Source organism: Dipodomys merriami, unplaced genomic scaffold (genome assembly GCF_024711535.1).
Source record: "Dipodomys merriami isolate MVZ:Mamm:240054 unplaced genomic scaffold, mDipMer1.0.p SCAF_307, whole genome shotgun sequence".
NCBI classification, from domain to species: domain Eukaryota; kingdom Metazoa; phylum Chordata; class Mammalia; order Rodentia; family Heteromyidae; genus Dipodomys; species Dipodomys merriami.
In genome coordinates, this window is record NW_027204571.1 from 1323542 (window position 1) to 1345737 (window position 22196).

At 42.6% G+C, this 22196-nt stretch overlaps 1 protein-coding gene across 2 annotated transcripts in view; it reads right to left on the reverse strand.

The window, feature by feature from the left end:
- Positions 1–1211: 1211 nt before the first annotated feature.
- Positions 1212–22196, reverse strand: part of LOC138840954 (CAP-Gly domain-containing linker protein 1-like) — a 48758-nt gene continuing 27773 nt past the window's right edge. For both annotated transcript variants that reach the window (XM_070041407.1, XM_070041406.1), the window contains 6 exons: positions 14045–14097; positions 5998–6115; positions 5767–5917; positions 5176–5225; positions 3282–3406; positions 1212–2762 (listed from right to left, as the gene is read on the reverse strand). In XM_070041407.1, the coding sequence (XP_069897508.1) occupies positions 2537–2762; positions 3282–3406; positions 5176–5225; positions 5767–5917; positions 5998–6115; positions 14045–14097 (723 nt within the window). In that variant the 3' untranslated portion in view covers positions 1212–2536. The remainder of the gene's footprint in view (positions 2763–3281; positions 3407–5175; positions 5226–5766; positions 5918–5997; positions 6116–14044; positions 14098–22196) is intronic.

Below are 22196 nucleotides of genomic sequence, written 5' to 3' on the forward strand. Positions count from 1 at the left end.
AAGCACTCTACCACTTGAGCCCCAGTGCCACTTCCAGCTTTTTCTGCTTATGTGGTGCTGAGGAATCGAAGCCAGGGCCTCATGCATGTGAGGCAAGCACTCTACCACTGAGCCACCTTCCCAGCCCTCCTTCACTATTTTTTTTTTTTTTTTGTCGGTCGTGGGGCTTGAACTCTGGGCCTGGGCGCTGTCCTTCAGCTCTTCAGCTCAAGGCGAGGGCTCTACCACTTGAGCTACAGCGCCACTTCCGGTTTTCTGGTGGTTTATTGGAGATAGGAGTCTCACGGTCTCTCCTGCCCGGGCTGGGTTTGAACCGCGATCCTCAGATCTCAGCCTCCTGAGTAGCTAGGATTACAGGCGAGAGCCACCAGCGCCCGGCTCCTTCACTATTTTTGAGAGAGGATCTTACTCTATATCCTAGTTGGTCCTTGAACTAGTGACCTGCTTGACTGTCTGGGATCACCAGTATGTGCCATCATGCCATTTATCTCCCCAATTCTTTTTTTTTTTTCGTTTGGTCCGGTTGTGGGGCCTGAACTCTGGGCCTGGGCGCTGTCCCTCAGCTCTTCAGCTCAAGGCTAGTGCTCTAACACTTGAGCCACAGCGCCACTTCCGGCTTTTTTCTTTTTGCTTATGTGGTGCTGAGGAATTGAACCCAGGGCCTCAGGCATGCAGGGCAAGCGCTCTGCCACTGAGCCACCTTCTCAGCCCTTCTCTCCCCAATTCTTAAAAACCCATGACCTTATGCACACCAGGTGATCTGAAGAGTTAGGTCTTACGGAGATCAAAGCCACAAATACCTCATCTTTTCCCAATTTTTTACAATTCTTAATGATTCAGTTGCATTCCCACACACCCAAGACCCATTCTCCAGATACATGACCCTCAGGAAGTTCCTTCTGCTGCTCCCCACAGCTGGTCAGCAGGGCCTCCTCGACTCCAGGCATTCAGGACACACCAGTTTTTGTTTTTTCACAAGTTATCAACAAGAGTACAGTAGAAATGACTATTTGGAAGGTTGGGGTGCAATCCAGTGTTTATCATGCAGGAGAACCTGGGTTCAGGAAGGAAGGAGAGAAGTAGGGAGGGACAGGGAAGGAAAGAGGGAAGGGAGGGAAAAGAAGGGAGAGGAAGAGAGGGAGGCAATTATGATTTGAATCTCTAGGGCCATGATGACAAACCTGAGAATAACAAAAATTTACTACCACGACTGAAAACAAAATAACCATTTATTAAAGTAGTTACAAGAACACTTGTTTGTGCAGGTTTTAATACTGCTTTAAATGTTAAGTCTGTGAAACAATTCCTATGATCTTATTAACTGGTAACAGATGTGTTTAATATCCACTTGTCAGACACACAGTTGATCATCTTGAGAGGAAATCCATCAAAGGCATATCTACAATTATACAAGTTCTTATTATACAGGTCGCATGGACGGTGCATCATCTTAATGCCTTTTAGAAGACATTGCCACTACTCTCTAACATGTCCTGGGGGTTGAGGTCCTTCATTTTATTTTCCTGTGATAAGAAAATCAATGTTGAATTTCTCATCGTACATTCATGTAAAAACACAGTTTAAAAAAATTTGTAAAGGAAGACTGTAGTTGGTTAATTTATGTGTTTTATAATTAATTCACTGCTGGAGAAGTATGCTAGAGAAGGGGAAAAAAATTAACTGGAAAAAAGTTCTTCCAACGATTTCTATTTGGTAAAGAAACAAAATGGAAAAAAAAAAAGGAAAAATAGCTTTGGAGCCACATGATGCTATTTCTGGCCTAGCCCTGACGATGATTTTAGGTGTTTGCTTTTTCATAAAGATAAAAAAATCTGAAAAGAAAAACACACTGTTTTTTCCCAAAATATAGATTTCTTTAAAAAATATATACATATAATATATAGAAGCTGAAATTATTAACCCAATAGAGAAGACACCACAGCGAGAACGTGGGTGCAGCATAAATATTATAAAATGTCCCACAGCAGTTGGGGGCTTCCCTCTGTTACCCGCTTCATGACGCAGAATCACACCTGTGTTGTCAAGCCTGGCGACAAGGCACTGCTGACGGCGGGGAGTGCAGACAGCTGATACTTACGGAAACACAAAACTGTACATTTTTTGCAACTCGTTCCAGTGTCAAGCTTCACCAAAAAAAATCTAAATACACAAAATGCAGCCCAGAAATTTTTAGTGCAAATGTGAAAAATAACGGCATAATTTAAAGTTTCTTAAATAAGGTATGGTAAGGGTTGGGCTTGTTCCATGAGGGACAATAAACGAAACAGCACCTGGTGCAATATCTTAAACTTAAAACTTCAGAAAACAAGATGAAAGGTGAAAGTTCACCTACTAAATATTTATTTACTATTCTAACTTAAAAGAAGATTAAAGGTGATTTGTTGAAGACCTAAATATTTTCTTAGCTTTGCTGACCAAACTAACACGAGTTCTCCTGAAGTTGCACACACAATGCTGGTGTTAAGCTGCTTTGATGCCAGTGCCTCTGAGAAATCCCAGTTCTGCACCGAGGCCCTCAGAAGGTCTCGTCGTCGTTGCAGTTGGTCGCCCAGTGCCCGAACATCTCACAGATCTCACAGTATGGCCTCTCCTCACTCCTGCTGCCGTGGTGCGTCGAGTGGGGAGGGTCCTCAGATATTTGTGTCTGGGTGGGGCAGTCCTCGGTGTCGTGGAGATCAAAGCAGTCACAAATGTCACAGAAGAGGCGGGGCTTCTTCTTGGACTGTTTCTCTTGGTCATCACTACAAATGTTAATGTGAAAAGCCAGAAACTTTATCAAAAGAAATTCAAGAGACAGTTGCACTATTTATAAAGAATTTGAAATAAGAAACCAGGTATGTTGGTAAACAGCTGTAATCCCAGTTACATGAGAGGCCAAGGCAGGAGGGTTGAGAGTTCAAGGCCAGCCTGAGCAAAAATGTATAAGACCCTGTTTCAAAAAGAGAATAAAAACAAAGGACCGGGAGAGTGTAGGTAGCTCCATAGGTAGGATACCTGCTTATCATGTTTATAGGGAAAAAAAATTGAAAACAAAGCAAGGGGTGACACTGTCCAAAAAGAAATGTACTCATTACCTGACTTATGTAACTAACTTCTCTTTATAACAACATCTTTCTAATAATGATTAAAAAAAAAAAACAAAACAAGAAAGAACTACAGTCTGCCAGACTGACAGGGGTCTAATTGTTTCTTTTGGCTTGGCAATCTACCGGAGAAGCTCATCCTAGCATACACGCTCAAGCCGGCTCCACACACAGTACCTGTCATAGTTGTTCAGGTCATCCCCATTGCCGTTGAGAGCCGCTTCTGACATCATCTCTACCTTCATCTTCAGGTCTTGATTCTTCCTTTGAAGGTCCACTATTACTGAATTTAGGAAATCAATCTATTTATTAAAAAAGAGAAAGAAACAGTGAGCTATGAGTGTGTGTCCAAAACACATAGTAGTAGTGGGGGTATACCCTCAGGCTAAATGAAGACATCAGAGGGGCGACAAGGCAGCTACTGAGTCCTGTTCCCTAGAGTGAGAAAGCCAGGACTGTCTGACAAACAACTGAATATAAGTGAGGCTACAGCTCTACGAAGGGACTCAGGAGGTTGCTTAGTTTCTCTCCAACTTTTCATACTAACTATTTTATAGTGACAACCAGTTTAAATGACATTTTATTGAAATGTTTCCAGATAGAAATAGATAAACTTGTCACTTACAGTTTTCTGGTGTTTTATTGGAGATAAGAGTCTCATGGACTTTCCTGTTTAGGCTGGCTTTGAACAGCAATCCTCAGAACTCAGTCTCCTGGGTAGCTAGGATTACAGGCATGAGCCATCGGCACCTGGCTATGACAGTTCTCTTTTGACCACCGTTTCTGGACTGATCTATAAAGTGTGTGTTTCTAGTATTTTTTTTTTCCATCATGGGACTTGAACTCTGGGCCAGGGCACTGTCCTTGAGCTCTTCGGTTCAAGGCACGCACTCTACCACTTGAGCCACAGCGCCGTTTCTAGTTTTCTGGTGGTTCATTGGAGATAAGAGTCTCACAGAGTTTTCTGCCCAGGCTGGCTTTGAACCATGAGCCTCAGATCTCAGCCTCCTGAATAGCTAAGGATTGCAGGCATGAGCCACTGGCACCTGGCTCGTTTCTAGTATTTTTTTTTTTTTTTTTTTTTTTTTTTTTTTTTTGCTTATGTGGTGCTGAGGAATCGAACCCAGAGCCTCAGCCATGCAAGGCAAGCGCCCTACCACTGAGCCACCTTCCCAGCCCCTCGTTTCTAGTATTTTTAAAGAAGCATTTGGTCTTTCTCCTGCCGGGGCATAGTACACGAGGGTGGTGGTCCTGCGTGGGTCGCTACCCTCAGCATCAGCGAGGCACCTTTGAAGGCAGACACTGAGCCTATTTTTACTTCACAAACTTCATTTTCTAAGTCCTATTAGGAGCCCCATTTCAGGAAGAAGAAAAACCACAACATGGACATACAGCAGAAAGCCATACACACCAACACATCATGTGCACACAAATTATGAAACATAAAACAAACCATTTGCTGATGGGAGGAAAAGTGTTGTCAGCAGCAGCAGAAACAAATGGAAGCAGGAAAGGGAGAGAAAACAATGTTAATTTTCTGCTATACCCATGAGACACACACTAAGCAGACAGAACTAACCTAGAGAAAGTTAAGAGATCCAAAGCTGTCACTTATAATATGCCCAAAGGATTAGAAACATCCCAAATGCCATGTTAACCTAACTAAAATTATGGTACATTCATACAATGGAATACTATACAGCTACAAAAGATAGGTACAAAATGGTTTAGTTGGTATTTTTTTACTTATGTAAAAAAATGAGGTGATGGGCGAGGGGATTGTATTGGAATATATGTGTATGTGTGCACATGTGTGTGTCTGTGAGTTAGTCTTTTAGGCTTAAGGAATCTTCAACCTTGCAAGTGCCAAGACTATTTCTTTAAATCTCTGCAAAACCAAGATAGGAGTAACAGTAATTATCTGAGGGTTGAGGAACTGAACAGAAGAAAGTGTGGAAGACTGATTATTGTACGTATTTTTTTTAATACTGTTGAATGTTTGGAATAAGAATGAATTGTCTATTCATAAGAAAATCAGAAAGACAGCAGAGCAGTAAGCTAGGAACATTACCTGGCTCTCCTGGGCTCTTTCGTCCTCTTCTGCCTGAGCATCAGTATTACCTTATATTAAAATAAGAAAAAGTAGAGGGGGGTGAATGACATTGCAATTTACTCTCCTTACTGAGTAAGGGAGGTGTGAAAAACTTTATTCCCGCATGGCCCTCTGTGCCAGCCAGAGGCCCACAGGGTCTTCACAGACACCTGCCCTATCCCTTTTAGGCTACTCATCTATTGCATACAAATGTCTGCCCCTTCCACCTGACTTTAAGAAGCAAGTGGTCACCCTCCTGCACAGGGGCCTTCTCTGTCCTCCATCCCTGTGTGTACTTTCAGAGCCTGCTGTGGTTGCTGCCATGATGGCGGCTGTCTGATGTGTGGCAGTACTCAAGAGACTGGAAATGCCCCAGAGAAGCATCAAGCGTGCCCCTGTGTGGGGCCTAGACTATGACTAGCCCTGATGAGTTAATGTGGGAGAGCCAGGGACAGCCAGCAGGGGGCAGAGCAAGAGCTGGCTGCACTGGAGGACCATGGCTCCTGGAGGAGAGTGGGGTGAAAGGAGGGGTGCCAGGCATGCAGTAGTGTCAGTTCGGCTTTGTATTACCTGAGGAGCTGCTGAGCTGCCTCTTGTTTTCTTTGAGTTGAAGCTCCAAGTTCTTTACCTTGAGCTCAAGCTTCACCTTATCAGACTCCAGAGTCTGAACAACGGAATGCAAGGACTTGGCAGAGGCATTTTCTCCTCTGAGCACTGAGACCTGCAACAAACACAGTGGCTGGACTTAGGATGGGAGGTGGGGTCAAAGCTGCTGCAGGACACATCCCCCCTGTAGCCCACCTCATTCCGCAGCTTTTCCAGCTCTGCGTCCTTCTCTGTGAGCAAAGCACTGGTGATGCTGATGGATTTCTGCAAGGAGGCTTTTTCTTCATCAGCGTCTTTTATAAACTTTGATTCTCTAAAAGACCAAAGAGTTAAAAAGAGTTCCAGACATCAACTGAGAGCCACCAGTGCACAACTATTCTAAAACAGACACTCAAATAACTTTAGTTAATGTAAAAATTTATAAATACGAAGCTTTATAGGGCATTAAAAGTATTGTGTTTGCAAATTTTTACTTGAAATTTTACTTACTGTGAGGGGAGAAAAAGTTACCTATGCAGAGACATGCCAGAATCTGCATTATCATTGTATCCATTTGAACTTAAAGAGACAAGTTAATAAATTTGGAAGATGTAAATTAAAAAAAAAAACTGTTGCAACCCTCCCCCAAATTATATCAAAATAGAGCCCCAAGTTGAATATTGTTACATCTGGAATAAATTATTACCAAGCAATGACAATTAAAATACATACATGCAAAGCAATTACACAGATGCCATGCAGAGCAGTTTTATGCTGGAAATATCCTTTGGTTCTCACTAATTTCAGTAACTTTGTAGCAAGTTTCAAGAATGAGTTTTAAGATGATGTGGGCCAAAACAGCAACAAAGATGATTACTATCCAAACTGAAGGATTACTACTTTAGCCACAGTATCTGAGAGGATGTCAGCTGCTTACAGAAATCACACTGCAGAAAGGCTGACACGGAAAGGAGGTGATTCAGTGGGAGAATGGAGGCTGGAATTAGGAGGGCAAAAACATGGGCTCTGGTTTCACAGCAGGCAGGTGAAGCCTTTATTGAGGGAGCATTCCCCCCTAGAGTCTAGGCAGTGGGTGGACAAAGGGAGGGACTCAAGAGAAATGGGAAGGGAGGGTAAGCTGCAAGTCAGCTCAAGAGGGAGGGCTTGCACATGTTTACATGGGTACATACTTGAAGCTTTGTTGTAAAATTACATGTGTACAAATGGGTCAAGTTCATGAAAGAAGGAAAGACTGAGTGAGGCACTGTCACTGGTTGGAAGAGACTAAAGAGACGACCCAAGTGCAATGTGTTTTTCTAGTTTGGCTTCTGGATGAGGAAACGCTGAAAGTGACAAACTGGGAAAGCGTAATAAATCTATGATCTCACCATGGCTATGTGAGATGTTCACGGGGGTGGGAGGGTGGGGATGGGAGGGGTGGAGGTGGGGCAGCATGGAGTGGGTACTGAGGTCTGGCTACACTACCGGTACAACCATTCTATAAATGGAAAATTCATATTACATGCACAGTAAAGCAGCAGAAAGCAGACCTTGTATCACAAAACTACCTCAGGGAAAACAAAACTGAAGCAGTGTCCTAAGCTAGCCCTTGGGGGCACAACCTCAGACACTACATTAGCACAGACAGTCCTCAAAGGAGAGTCCGCAGCATTAACATGCAGCCATTCTGGCTCTGTTACAGGCAACTAGCAGAGCATGTGAGGTATAGTCTGGTTTTGAACCAACTGGAGGAGTAGGACACTGAGGCCCAGGTTAGAAATGGCAGAAAGTATGTCTGGTTAGTGAGACCCAAGATATCCGGCACACGAATTACAGAATTCTTATAGTTTATGGTAAATCGAAATTCTACACAAAGATGAAAATATAAGTGTTGTTTATATCTTGTTGTGTGGCTTACACTTACACCCCAGAATTGTAAGTAGTAAGAAAAGAATCTGATACTTAAAGAAATTTCTTGAAGTAAAAAAAAAAAAAAAAAAAAGGGAAAAAGGTGAGCTTCAGATGTATTGAATCACTAAGGGGTAACACCTTGTTGCTTTGTTAGGAAATGGGGCCTTGTCTAGGCTAAAGCAAAATAACTTTAATCCATGACTATCTGCCCCATGGAGAGTATTTGATGCCATACTCAACTTATTTGAGAGTTTGTTATAATGCAGAAATGATTTCTGGACTTTTCACTTCCTAAAAGTCCACCTCAAATTTGAAAACTCTAATTTCAAATATATTTACTTAAAAATATCAAGATTTGCCAGACACTGGTACCTTACGCCCGTAATCCTAGCTACTCAAGAGGCTGAGACCTGAGGATCATGGTTCAAAGCCAGCCTAGGCAAAAAAGTTCCCAATGAGGCTCTCCTCTCCATTTAACCACTTAAAAACCAGAACTGTGGACACTGTTGCTCAAGTGATAGAGTGCTAGCCTTGAGCACAAAGAGGTTCAGGGACAGCATCAATGACCTGAGTTCAAGCCTCACAACTGACCAAAAAAAAAAAAAATAATAATAATCAAGATTTGGGGTCATTGAGGACAGATGTGAATTCGTGTATACTTGGCCAAATCCTCATACACTCAGTATTAGGGAAGGACAAATACCACCAGCTGAGCTGGCAGAAGGGAGAAAGGACAGGCGTCCTCTGGCCACCAACCACACTGTGCTCATCATCCCAAATCCATACAACCTCTCAGTCAGGCTGTTCCCTGCAAAGATGGCCAGAAGAATGTTTCTGTATAAGTTACCACAGGACACATGATTTAGAAAGAGATCTGCTAGATGACAGGACACAGGGACCTGGGAAGCTCATCTCTGTTGACAGAGCTTCATTGCTGGGCTCTCAGTCTTATCTCTAGGCCCTAGTTCCACAGTGTGAGCCATCTCTGCCAACATCATTGATACTGAGTTGCAAACTGCATCATGTTTAAGCCATGTTGGCTACAATGGCATGGTATTACTAAAAATATCATCAGGGGAGAGGAACACAGCATGAAAGAAGGGCTACAGAGCCAGAAATCTCTTTTCCCATCCCCCAGGGGAAGAGATCACTCAGATTCTTTTCTTACTACTTACAGAAGAAATAAATTCCAGTAATGAAGCAAATACCTTAAAGTGTTACTGGGCAAGCGTTAAAAAAAATGCAAGATAACAAGAACCAAATATTAGAAACATGAAGAGAAATGCAAATACAGTAAGAACTAAATTTGCACTGAAGTTCTTTGCTGTATATAGACATCTAAAAGAAATGTGTGTGTGTGTGTATGTGTTTGTATACACTACTGAGTATATTTTACAAAACAAAAGCAAGACACAGAGGGACAAAGGCAGCCAAAAATATATACAACAATCTGGTTTACTAAAAATATATGAAATTTATTTATTATAACGTGGATAGACTTTCTTTAGTCTTACCATGAAAGACACACAGATATAGCAAAGGAAGCAAGAGTAGGAAAGGGAAAAGAGAGGGTGAAATGAGCGTTGGTAAGTAGCGCAAGCTTGGAGACAGTCAGACAGTTACAACCCACAGCGAGCTGAGTGAGCTGGGGCATGGACCACTTTAGAACCGGAGCAGTGTTTCAGACCAGTTTTCATTTCTGACAGAGATCTTGCATTTATGTGGCCAGAATGAATTCTAACTCCCCAAAGCCCATTCTAAGACTGTGACTTGGTGTTCCTTTGACATGACCAAGCCCAGAACCAGAAGTGCCAAACCAGTCCCCAGTTAGGCTGGAGAGCCAGGGAGAGCGGACTCCTCCATTTCAGCAGTTCAAGCAAGTCAAAGTTTACTACCTCATCCATTTGCAACTTAAAACCTACTCTAAAAACTGCCAACCAGTTTTGGAGCTTGGAGAAAATCCTATACTCTAGCTTGCAACCCAATGGTCACCTATGCCAAAAAGTCCAGAATGCCTCTGGTAATTAGTAGCTAGTGTCACCCTTTAGTCAGGAGGATGTTCTGTGCGTCCACATCATGCCATTTGAGGGGGGTGAGTATATCCAGTCCTGACTATGTACATCCAATGATCACTTCTAAATCAAACCACTGACCGGGCATTCAGGTTTTACACAAACCACATTTCAAAGAACTTTGTGATTTAAACACCTCCAGGGCTCTTAAGAGCATCAAGTTCTTTTCAAAACTCTCTAGTCAATAGATAATTTTACTTCACCATTACACACATACATCTACATACAGATCCTTAAAACCAACACTTGGGAAGTATTCAGGGATGGGAACTTTTTTTCTGCCAGGGCCCAGTGGATATTTATAACATTATTACAGGCCATACAAACAAAATTATCAACAGAGGCAGATGACTGAGGAAAGCAGACAGGAAGCAGCCAGGGTGTCTGCTGTCTTGTACTAAACAATTTCAAGGGGCCACATATGGCAACAGACATTTTTTTGGGGGGGTGGAGCTGGGGACTGACTCAAGGCCTTACACTAAAGGCCATGCTGTGAGACTCCCCTGCTCATTTTGAGACAGAATCTTGCTATGTAGTCTAGCTGGCCTCAAACTTAAAATCCTCTTCCACTTCCCAAGTGCTGGGATTACAGGTGTATACTAACCACACTGGGACAAAATTAACAACAATTTTTTAAGAGATGCTCTCTTAAAGATGTAGGACAAGAAACAGGAGCAGACTGAGAATTAAGGAGAGAATTTCACAGGCCTCAAGTTTGTTCCATCTTTTTAAACCATAAAAAAAAATCAGACCTAATTATGTTTTGAAAAGCGTGTTTAGTCAGGTACATGGTGAGAATGGACTAATAAAACAATCTTAAAAGATAGGTAGAAATTAAAAGGCTAAGAGTATAGGAAGGGCATGGAATGTGGCTTAGTGGTAGAGCACTTGCCTAGCATGAATGAGGCCTGGGATTGATTTCTCAGTACCACATAAACAAAAACTGAAAAAGGAAAAATAATCATTAAAAAATATATTTTTTAAAGTACAAAGAGGGAATTCATATAAAACCTCAAGATGAGAGCTTCAAGCCCACATCCATCATTCATTACATTAGTCCTGCATCCTTGGAAGCTGCCTAACTTCAGGGGCTTTCATTTCCTTTCTTTTTTTTTTTTTTTTTTGCCAGTCCTGAGGCTTGAACTCATTCATGGCCTGGCCACTGTCCCTAAGCTTCTTATTTTTTTTTTTTTGGTCATGGGGCTTGAACTCTGGGCTTGGACGCTATCCCTCAGCTTGTCAGCTCAAGGCAAGCGCTCTACCACTTGAGCCACAGCACCACTTCTGGTTTTCTAGTGGTTTATTGGAGGTAAGAGTCTCACGGACTTTTGTGCCCAGACTGGCTTTGAACCATGATCCTCAGATCCCAGCCTCTTGAGTAGCTAGGATTACAGTCGTGAGCCACCGGTGCCCAGCCTAAACTTCTTTTACTCAAGGTTAGCACTCTACCAGTTGGCCACAGCACCACTTCTGGCTTTTTCAGTTTTATTTTAAGATACAAGTTCCACAACATCTTCATGAGTTTATGAGTTTAAGAATTATGAAGTGTTGGATACTTCACCATCAGTCCCCGTATCAGAAAGCCAGAGGAACAAGTTTTGGGTTTTCCCCATGTTCTAGGTAACTCCTTGTGTGAGTGAGGGTCTTAATTTAAAGAAGCAAAAGTATGGACTGGGTATGACTCCAGTGGTAAAAAGCATTTGTTTGGGGCTGGGAAGGTGGCTCAGTGGTAGAGCGCTTGCCTTGCATGCCTGAGGCCCTGGGTTCGATTCCTCAGCACCACATAAGCAAAAAGAAAAAAGCCGGAAGTGGCGCTGTGGCTCAAGTGGTAGAGGGCTAGCCTTGAGCTGAAGAGCTGAGGGACAGCGCCCAGGCCCAGAGTTCAGGCCCCACGACTGGAGCCAAAAAAAAAGCATTTGTTTGGAAATCATGGAGCCCTAAATTCAATCCCATGAACAAAAAAAAAAGGGGGGGGGGCTGGGAAGGTGGCTCAGTAGTAGAGTGCTTGTCTCGCATGCATGAGGCCCTGGGTTCAATTCCTCAGCACCACATAAGCAGAAAAAGCAGGTGGACGTGGCACTGTGGCTCAAGTGGTCGAGTACTAGCCTCAAGCTGAATAACTGAGGGCCAGTGCCCAGGCCCAGAGTTCACGCCCGATTACCAACAAAAAAAAAAAAAAAAAAAAAAAAAAAAAGAGGAAGTGGAGGAGGAAGAAAGAACAATAAAGTATAAAATAAAATACTTCAAGGCCCATGGGACCAAGAGCAGTGACTGGAGAGCAGCACAGGGGGAGGTACAGCAGCTCCGCCCCTTATGGTGGTGTGGGGTGGGTGCCTGGTTGAACCTGTGAGCTCACACCTCACTGAAATTTGGAAGAAGGAATCTAGATATGTCTTAACCAAACACAGAGAAAGAGAGGCATCCCGGATCCAGTATACTTTCTGGTAGTTTGGTACTATTTATTTATTCATTCATTCATTTATTGTATGCTTTTGTGCTGATACTGGGGCTTGATACTTGGTTTGAACCTGCTTGGCTTTTTATCTCAAGGCTGGAACTCTATCATTTGACACACAGCTCCATTTCCAGACTTTTGCTAGTTAAATGGAATTAAGAGTCTCAGATCTGTCTGGCAAGGCTGGCCTCTCAACTTCAATTCCCAGATCTCAGGCTCCTGATTAGCTAGGATTGTCTTCTCTCTCTCTCTCCCTTTTTTTCCTCTCTTCCCTCTCCTTCTTTCCTCTTTCTCTCTCTCTCTCTTTCTTTCTTTCTTTTCTTTCTCTCTCTCTCTCTCTCTCTCTCTCTTTCTTTCTTTCTTTCAAGTTCTTAATCTGTACCTCTGGCTGGCCTGGAGTGCACTATGTAGTCCACGCTGGAATTAAACTTTTGTTCCTCTTGCTGCCTCAACATCTCCTGAGTGTTTGGGTTACTGGTGTTCACCACCATAGTGATATCATTTACAATGTAGTATAATCCAAATATATTTGTGGATTAAATAAAAATCCTAATTCCCAACTGTAAGACACATGCATCTATGGCCAATGAACTGGGAAGGCCCCTCTGTCCTGACAGAAGAAACAATACGCTGCTGAGGTAAGAGCATGGGAGAACTGTTAGCTTTCCTTCTTTTTTCCTTTTTGGCTGGATGTGGGGCTTGAACTCTGGGCCTGGGCGCTGTCCCTGAGCTTTTGCTCAAGGGCAGCATTCTACCACTTGAGCCACAGCACCACTTCTGGCTTTTTTTTTTTTTTTTGAGTAGTTTATTAGAGATAAGAGTCTCACAGACTTTTCTGCCCCAACTGGTTTCGAACTTCAATCCTCAGATCTCAACCTCCTGAGTAGCTAGGATTACAGGCAAGAGCCACCTGGGCTCAGCTCTTAGGTAGCTGTTCTTAGAGGTTTGCTTCTCCCACCCCCAGGGCTGTGTACATGCTAGGCAAGCCTTCTAAAACTGAGCTGTATTTTTAGATTTCTTATTTTCTCTTTCCTTCCTTCCTTCCTTCCTTCCTTCTGAAAAACCCATACCACTGTTGTGATCCACATGTAGTCAGAATTCTGCAGCAAACCTTTGGGCAGGTTGTGGTTCTCAATGACTGCACAAACTATACCTCCATGGCACAGGTGAAACAAGATTACTCTAGACAAATCTGCATATTTTATTTTCTAATATATACTTTTTTGTGGCACTGGGATCTGAGGGCAGGGCCATGTAGTTGCTAGGCAAGATTTGTCTCACTTGAGTCATACTCCCAGACCTAAATCTGTTGTGTTTCAAAAGAGCAAAGCCCATCAGGATGCACGAACACCAGGCTTTTGAATGTTTAATTTCTGTGGGCCATCATCATCCTTTCTCAAAAGTACCAGGAAAATTACACTGCACTTCCATTTGAATAGTATAGATTAAGTTACTTTTTTGGAAAATAAATACAAACATTTAAAATGGTATTACCCATTACTATTGAAGAACTATAATTTTTATCTAATTGGAATCAGTATTCTATGTACAATAATTATTATCAATAAAATTACAGTATTTTAGTTACTAGGACTAGGAGGAAAGGGTAGTATGAAACAATCTGATTTTAGACTACTTCTGAGTAAATGCAACAGAACTTTTCATAATCTTTCAATGATAAGTATATCAAATATACACATGTGACTTTCTAAACATAAAAGGTCATTTGTTTTCTACAAGTTATTACACACATCAATTTCTGAAGTTTTCCTTAACACAAACACACTCACATACACACAAAATAAAAACAGAAAAAAAAACCTACCTCTTTTTCATTTCTAACAATTGATTGTTGAGTACAGATCTTTCTTCTTCCAACTGAAAATAAAAACAAACAACAACAAAAAAAGAGTTCAGTTCAGAACAAGCCCTCAGAGGCCGATTTCTCCCTCCACATGTCACACCCAATCATTACGACAGCAGAAGAGACTGGCTGTCTACAGAGCAGGCAACCATTAAGCACTAAGCACAAGGGGACAGCAATTTACAATCACCTATGACTTTTTGACTCCCCTCTTCCTTAGAGGCCTGAGAAAAATATTAAAAATTAGCACTTTGAATATTACATGACACATCTTTTTTTTTTTTTTTTTTTGGTCGGTCATAGGGCTTGAACTCTGGGCCTGGGCGCTGTCCCTCAGCTCTTCAGCTCAAGGCTAGCGATCTACCACTTGAGCCACAGCGCCACCTCCAGTTTTCTGGTGGTGTGTTGGAGATAAGTGTTTCATGGACTTTCCTGCCTGGGCTGGCTTTGAACTGCAATCCTCAGATCTCAGTCTTCTGGGTAGCTAGGATTACAACCATGAGCCACCGGTGCCCGGCTACATGACAAATCTTTAGTTTCAAATAATAATTTGTTAAATGAGTACCAGCTTTACAATTAAGAGTCTGGTTCCATTAGTTCGATTAGTATCAGTATCAGTCAAGTATCATTAGTGTGACTAGATAAGTGGGTCATTTGGCCTGTGTGGGCTTCACTTGACTTATCTATTAAATCAACACATAGTCAATGAATCACTTGTTTGTCATAAATTAAACAAAGAGGTTAAAGAAGAATTTCCAGTAGTCCTTTGTAAAATCCTGTTATTCTTCCTTGATAGATAACTAAGGACTCATGTAGTTAATCCTATGAGAGAAGACATCTTGAGTACCAGAAAGAATAGCACAACACATTTCAGCCAAACAGTATTTTCAGTTCATACTGTTAATGAAAGTTGTCTTTTTTTTTTTTTTTTTTCTTTTTTGCCAATTCTAGGACTGGGCACTGTTCTTGAGCTTATTTTGCTCAAGGCTAGCACTTTACCACTTGAGCCACAGCGCTACTTCTGGCTTTTTCTGTTTATGTGGTACTGAGGAACTGAACCTAGGGCTTCTTGCATGCTAGGCAATCACTCTACCACTGAGCCACATTCCCAGTCCATATGAGTCTTAGGCGAGTGCTCTACCACTTGAGCTACAGCACCACTTCTGGTTTTCTGGTGGTTTATTGGAAATAGGAATCTCATGGTCTCTCCTGCCCGGGCTGGCTTTGAACCACGATCCTCAGATCTCAGCCTCCTGAGTAGCTAGGATTACAGGTGTGAGTCACCAGCGCCCGGCCTAGTCTTCTTCTTTTTTTTTTTTTTGTCAGTAGTGGGGCCTGAACTCTGGGCCTGGGCACTGTCCCTTATCTCTTCAGCTCAAGGCTAGCACTCTACCACTTGAGCCACAGCGCCACTTACAGCTTTTTCTGCTTATGTGGTGCTGAGGAATTGAACCCAGGGCCTCATGCATGCAAGGCAAGCACTCTACCACTGAGCCACCTTCCCAGCCCCCATATATGTCTTTTTTTTTTTTTTTTTGCCGGTCATGGACCTGAACTCTGGGCCTAGGTGCTGTCCCTCAGCTCTTCAGCTCAAGGCGAGCGCTCTACCGCTTGAGCCACAGCGCCACTTCCGGCTTTTTCTGTTTATGTGGTGCTGGGGAATCGAACCCAGGGCCTCATGTATACAAGGCAAGCACTCTACCACTCTACCAGCCCTCCATATGTGTCTTTTTAACATCAAAAAATAACCTACTTTACTAATATACACTAATAAAAAAGAGGAGCACTAGTAGCTCATGCCTGTAATCCTGGCTACTCAGGAGTCTGAGATCTGAGGATCACAGGAGCCAGACCAGGAAGAAAAGTCTGTGAGTCTCTTATCTCCAATTAATTACCAAAAAAGCCAGAAGTGGAGCTGTGGCTCAAGTGGTAGAGCACTATGAGTAAAAAGGCTCAGGAACACTATCCAGATCCTGAGTTCAAGCTCTAGGAATGGTGCATGCACAGACACATACACAGTGAAAAGAAGAGATATCAGATTTGTGAAGTACTAGAAAGAACAGGCTTTAATGAATTTATATAAAATAAATATTAAAAAATAAAACGGATAACCTAATGATTACATAATGGGTTCCAAAGCTCAGAATTTAAGCTTCTAGTTTATTGTGTGAAGCTATAACAATTATTACCTATGTAAACTATGTATAAATGAGTATAGCTAACTATTAATTATGTATAAATTATGAACTGTACTTTACTATGAGGTCTTCATATTAAAAAATATATATTTTGCCAGTCCTAGAGGTTTTGTTTTTATTGTTTTGGTGCCAGTTCTGGGACTTGAACTCAAGACCTAGGCACTATCCTTGAGCTGGTGTGCTCAAGGCTACAGCTTTACCACTTGAACTACAGATCTAATTCCATTTTTTTTGGTGATTAATTGGAGATAAGAATCTCATCTCATCTGGCACCGGTGGCTCATGCCTATAATCCTAGCTACTCAGGAAGCTGAGATGTGAGGATACTGGTTTGAGGCAGCCCAGGCAGGAAACCCTTTGAGACTCTTATCTCCAAAAACACTACACAAAAGAAGCCAGAAGTGGCAATACGGCACCTGACCAGTATTAGATTGAACTTAGGACATTACTCTTGCAAGGCAAGTCTTCACAACTTCACAACTCCACACCTTCAGCTTTAAAAATTCTTTTTTTTTTTTTTTTACAATTTCTTTTTTTTTTTTTTATTTCTTTTTTGGGTCCAGTCGTGGGGCCTGAACTCTGGGCCTGGGCGCTGTCCCTCAGCTCTTCAGCTCAAGGCTAGCGCTCTACCACTTGAGCCACAGGGCCACTTCCTGCTTTTTTTTTCTTTTTTTGCTTATGTGGTGCTGAGGAATCGAACCCAGGGCCTCAGGCATGCAAGGCAAGTGCTCTACCACTGAGCCACCTTCCCAGCCCCTTTAAAAATTCTTAACACATATGTTGAACATAAATGTATATTATGAAATCTAGAGAGGTTAATGTTTAAGCTTTTGGGTAGATGTTCTCCACATTCCTAGTCCACTAAGATAGCTGATTTTGCTGCATGAGCAATTCAAAGCAATATTAAAAAAACATTTCAAGGGAAAGATAGCAAAAAGAGTGGAGCCGGGCGCTGGTGGCTCACGCCTGTAATCCTAGCTACTCAGGAGGCTGAGATCTGAGGATCGCGGTTCAAAGCCAGCCCGGGCAGGAGAGACTGTGAGACTCCTATCTCCAATAAACCACAAGAAAACCGGAAGTGGCGCTGTAGCTCAAGTGGTAGAGCGCTCGCCTTGAGCTGAAGAGCTGAGGGACAGCGCCCAGGCCCAGAGTTCAAGTCCCACTACTGACCAAAAAAAAAAAAAAAAGAGTGGAAAGAAAACTTTAACTCCATTGGCAGAGCACCTACCTAGCAAACACAAGGCTCTGTGTTCAAATCCTAATTTTACCAAATAAACAACAACCACAACAAAAAACAATAGCAACATGGTGGGTACCTTGCCTTACATATCACTTAAGTTTAGACAAATACTATCTTGGGAAAATGGGAGCCGTGTGTATGTTCAAAGTCGTTACATATACAAGTCTTGCTATTGTAAGTTCAAACTTCTAGAATAAAAATCTCCAAGAAAGAATGAACACTATTCTGTTCTGTTCACTGCTATCTCCTGTCTTTGGAACAGACACTTAGTAGGCGCTTCTAAGGCAGCACTGAGTGTGCCAGACAGAATGCCCTGTGCTCAATGAGTTAGCTGTGGCACATGGAAGCCAGGCTCTCACAGAATGAGGAATTCCCTACTGAACTTGTGTAATTGAGCCAATGCTAACCCAGTTCTTTTCTCACTGATTCCTTTGCTAAGGTGATTCATTTGGGATATTTTAGTCTCTTCTCTAAGCAGGTGCTCTGAAGTCCAAAATAATAGCTGGACCTTGACAGCATAAAATAAAATTCCTTTTGTGTGAGGTTTTCCAGTCTTGTCCACCACAGATATACAGACAGACAGACTTCTGCTGTGGAGAAAGTAATAAGGAGAAAAGAGGACCTCCCAGTATTTTGGAGCAAAGCCCTTCCTGAAACAAAAGGAGGGTGGGGGAGGGGAGAGGAATATACTTCTGGGATCCCTGTCTCAAGGGCAATCTGGTAATGTGATTAACAGACGGTGGTTAGCAGACAGTTTAGGGTTCCAATTCTCAAAGTGGTAGAGCTATCTTTGCCAGTGTCATATGGCCTGCTCAAGACAGAATACAACAACAACTGACCAAGGAGGTTTTTGTGGATTACAGGCATAAGCCACTGACACCTGTCTCAAATAATACTTTTTTTTTTTTGGGGGGGGGGGTCTGGTCGTGGGGTCTGAACTCTGGGCCTGGGCGCTGTCCCTCAGCTCTTCAGCTCAAGGCTAGTGCTCTACCACTTGAGCCACAGCGCCACTTCCGGCTTTTTTCTTTTTGCTTATATGGTGCTGAGGAATCAAACCCAGGGCCTCATGCATGCAAGGCAAGTGCTCTACCACTGAGCCACCTTCCCAGCCCCTCAAAGAATACTTTTGTTAAAACAATACATGTTCTTTTTAAACAAATTTAAGCCATATTATATAGAAAAAGTTCAAAAAAAGAAAGAAAAAAGTTCCTCAATTCTATCACTTAGAAGTAAACATAATCAACATTAGCTGAATGACATACCCATTACATGTAGTAAGAGGGAATTTTTTTTTTTGGTCATGGGGCTTGAACTCCGGGCCTGGGCGCTGTCCCTCAGCTCTTCAGCTCAAGGCTAGCACTCTACCTTGAGCCACAGTGCTACTTCTGGTTTTCAGGTGGTTCATTGGAGATAAGAGTCTCACGGACTTTCCTGCCTGGGCTGGCTTTGAACCTCGATCCTCAGGTCTCAGCCTCGTGAGTGGTTAGGATTACAGGCATGAGCCACTGGCACCCAGCTAGAGGGATTTTTTTTTTAATTGTGAAAATACCCTACAGAGAGGTTACAATTACATGGGCAAGGTAATTAGAGGGATTTTTTTTTTTTATAAAGCAAAATTTAACTTTACAAGAGAAAGAAAAATGGAAGAATATAAAAAGTTTACTATAAGCCGGGCGCTGGTGGCTCACGCCTGTAATCCTAGCTACTCAGGAGGCTGAGATCTGAGGATCGCGGTTCAAAGCCAGCCCGGGCAGGAGAGACCGTGAGACTCCGATCTCCAATAAACCACCAGAAAACTGGAAGTGGCGCTGTAGCTCAAGTGGTAGAGCGCTCGCCTTGAGCTGAAGAGCTGAGGGACAGCGCCCAGGCCCAGAGTTCAAGCCCCACGACCGACAAAAAAAAAAAAAAAAGTTTACTATAAGACACATCATTCTAAGAAATACTACTAGGTTTGTACTGTGCATTTATTTTATTATTATTTTTTGTAATGATAGAGATTAGACCCATGACCTCAAACAGGCTAGGCTAACACTGAGCCACTGAGATAAGAATCTCCTAGGCTTTTCTTCCTGGCCTGGCTTTGAACCTCGATGCTCAGATTTCAGCCTCCTAAGATTACAGGTGAGAACTACCTATGTCTCCTCTCCCTTCCTTCCCTCTCTCCCCTCTTCCTCCTTTCTTTCCTTTTTTTTTTTTTTTTTTTTTTTGCCGGTCATGGGGCCTGAACTCTGGGTCTGGGCGCTGTCCCTCAGCTCTTCAGCTCAAGGCTAGCACTCTAACACTGGAGCCACAGTACCACTTCCGGCTTTTTCTGTTTATGTGGTGCTGAGGAATCGAAACCAGGGCCTCATGCTTGCAAGGCATGCACTCTACCGCTGAGCTACCTTCCCAGCCCCCTCTCTTTCCTTTTTGTAGCACTGGAGACATTACTCAGGGCCTTGAAGATGTAAGCAAGTGCTCTAACACTGAACTTTAACACTAGTCTAAGATATATTTTTACTTCATTTAGCTATATAGCAAAGGATTTCTTTTTATTGTCCACACATGTTAACAATATGTTCCAGTCTCACCTCTTCTCACTTTCCCATCCAGCTACACAAAACAATTTCAACAATTTCGTTGTTCAATTGGTATTTTTTTAGACCCTGTGTATCATTTAGTATTAAAAGAGATTCTAATCCAATTTCAGAATCCTGAGAGCAGATAGAATTCTGACAGTTTATTATCACTAATTTTGCAAAATAATATGAGAGGCTAAAAACAGCCTTCCTTTCTTAGAACATTTGTGTCTGGGAAATCAGGCCTATTTAAAAGGCATCCATTATTCATAGATCAATTTAGAGCTAATGCTAGTTTTTTTTTGGTCAGTCATGGGGCTTGAACTCTGGGCCTGGGTGCTATCCCTGAGCTCTTTAGCTCAAGGCTAGCACTCTACCACTTGAGCCACTGTGCACTTCTGGTTTTCTGGTGGTTAACTGGAGATAAGGGTCTCACAGACTTTCCTGCCTGGGCTGGATTTGAACCACAATCCTCAGATCGCAGCCTCCTGAGTAGCTAGGGTTACAGGCGTGAGCCACCAGCACCCGGCTAACCCTAGTTTTTATACATTGCCTCTGCTGTGACCTGTGTTGAGGAAGCTGCTCATGATATACAGCACTGACTCATCTAATCCCTGTCCAGTTTCCAACAGCAGGCTGGAGCCTCATTTTGCAAATTACCAGGGGGAATTCGGAACTGTTCCCATAGTGACAGATCAGTAATGTGCTATCTTTATAAGGTGGAATACATGTACGGTTTGAAAATGACAAAACAAGCATCTCAACAGTGACCACTTGAGGTGCCTGTTTCTATTGAAGAATTCACATCATTTTATTTTTAGAATTCCTTTTCACAATGTAGAATACATGTGAGGTTTAGAAATGACAAACCAGACTTCTCCAATGCGACCTCCTGAAGTGACTTCTATAGAAAATCCACATTATTTTTAGAATTGCCCCTGAAAAGAATGCTCTGCATAGTTTCCATTAATCTTGAAACTACATGACCCAGCTTAAGTTCACATCAACACTTCAACCACTGATGTGCAGAAATGCCCTGCTTATTTGGTGAAGAAGCTGTTAACAACCTCAGCTATGTAAAACAAAAGCTATAAAATTGAAGGCAATGGGAATCATGTGAAGTAGCAAGAGCAGGCATGAAGTATATATCTCAAATCTGTAAAGCACCTGGGCCCTCACCATAAACAAGATGCTCATTTTACACTTGTGTATCTGTTTACTCTAACTCCGTGTCACTTACACTCCAGCATTCCTTCTTTCTCATAGTCTGAATGGTGACATATGCCGTTAAGGAGCACAGGAAGAGCTGTGGAAAAAAGGTGCAGCTCAGCCTGAAAGTAGAGGCAGGGTGGCCTTCTGACAGTGATGAAGTGCTCACCAGGGGAAAGAGGAAAAGAAAAGACACAAATAGACATATGAAGAGGAAGAGCCACAGCTGGGAATGTGGCTTAGTGGTAGACTGCTTGCCTAGCATACATGAAGTCCTAGATTCGAGTCCTCAGTAACACATACACAGAAAAAGCCAGAAGTGGTGGTTATGGCTCAACTGGTAGAGTGCTAGCCTTGAGCAAAGGAAGCTCAGGGACAGTGTCTAGGCCCTGAGTTCAAGCCCCAGGACTGGCCGGAAAAAAAAGAGAGAAAAAAAAAAAAAGAGTAGGAGCCAGGAGTGCCAGGAGATGCTGGAGAAAGACTAGTACATCAGGAGGAAGGTGTCAAGGAGGAAAGCGGGGAGTAGAGGTGGTGGCAAGATCAAATGTTCACAAAGAACAGAAAGGAAGAACCTGTACTTCATAAACACTCAGCAAGAGGCATTGCAGGAGTCAAACAGCAGTCAGCAGGGGGTCAGGAAAATGTGAGGTGAAAAATAAAGGCAGAAACCAGATTATGTTGTTTTTTTTTTTACAAGTTTGGAAGAAAAGAATAGGTGGGTGCCAGCAGCCAGCAAAAACTCCTAATTTTAGAGATTAAACAGCACTCCAAAACAGGCACAGTGGTTCATATTTGCGGTCCCAGCTCTGGGGAGGCACAGCTAGGAAGACTGTGGTATAAGGCAGCCAAGGATTTTTAAGTGAGACTGGAAAATAATTAACGCAAAAATGCTGCCGGCCTGACTCAAG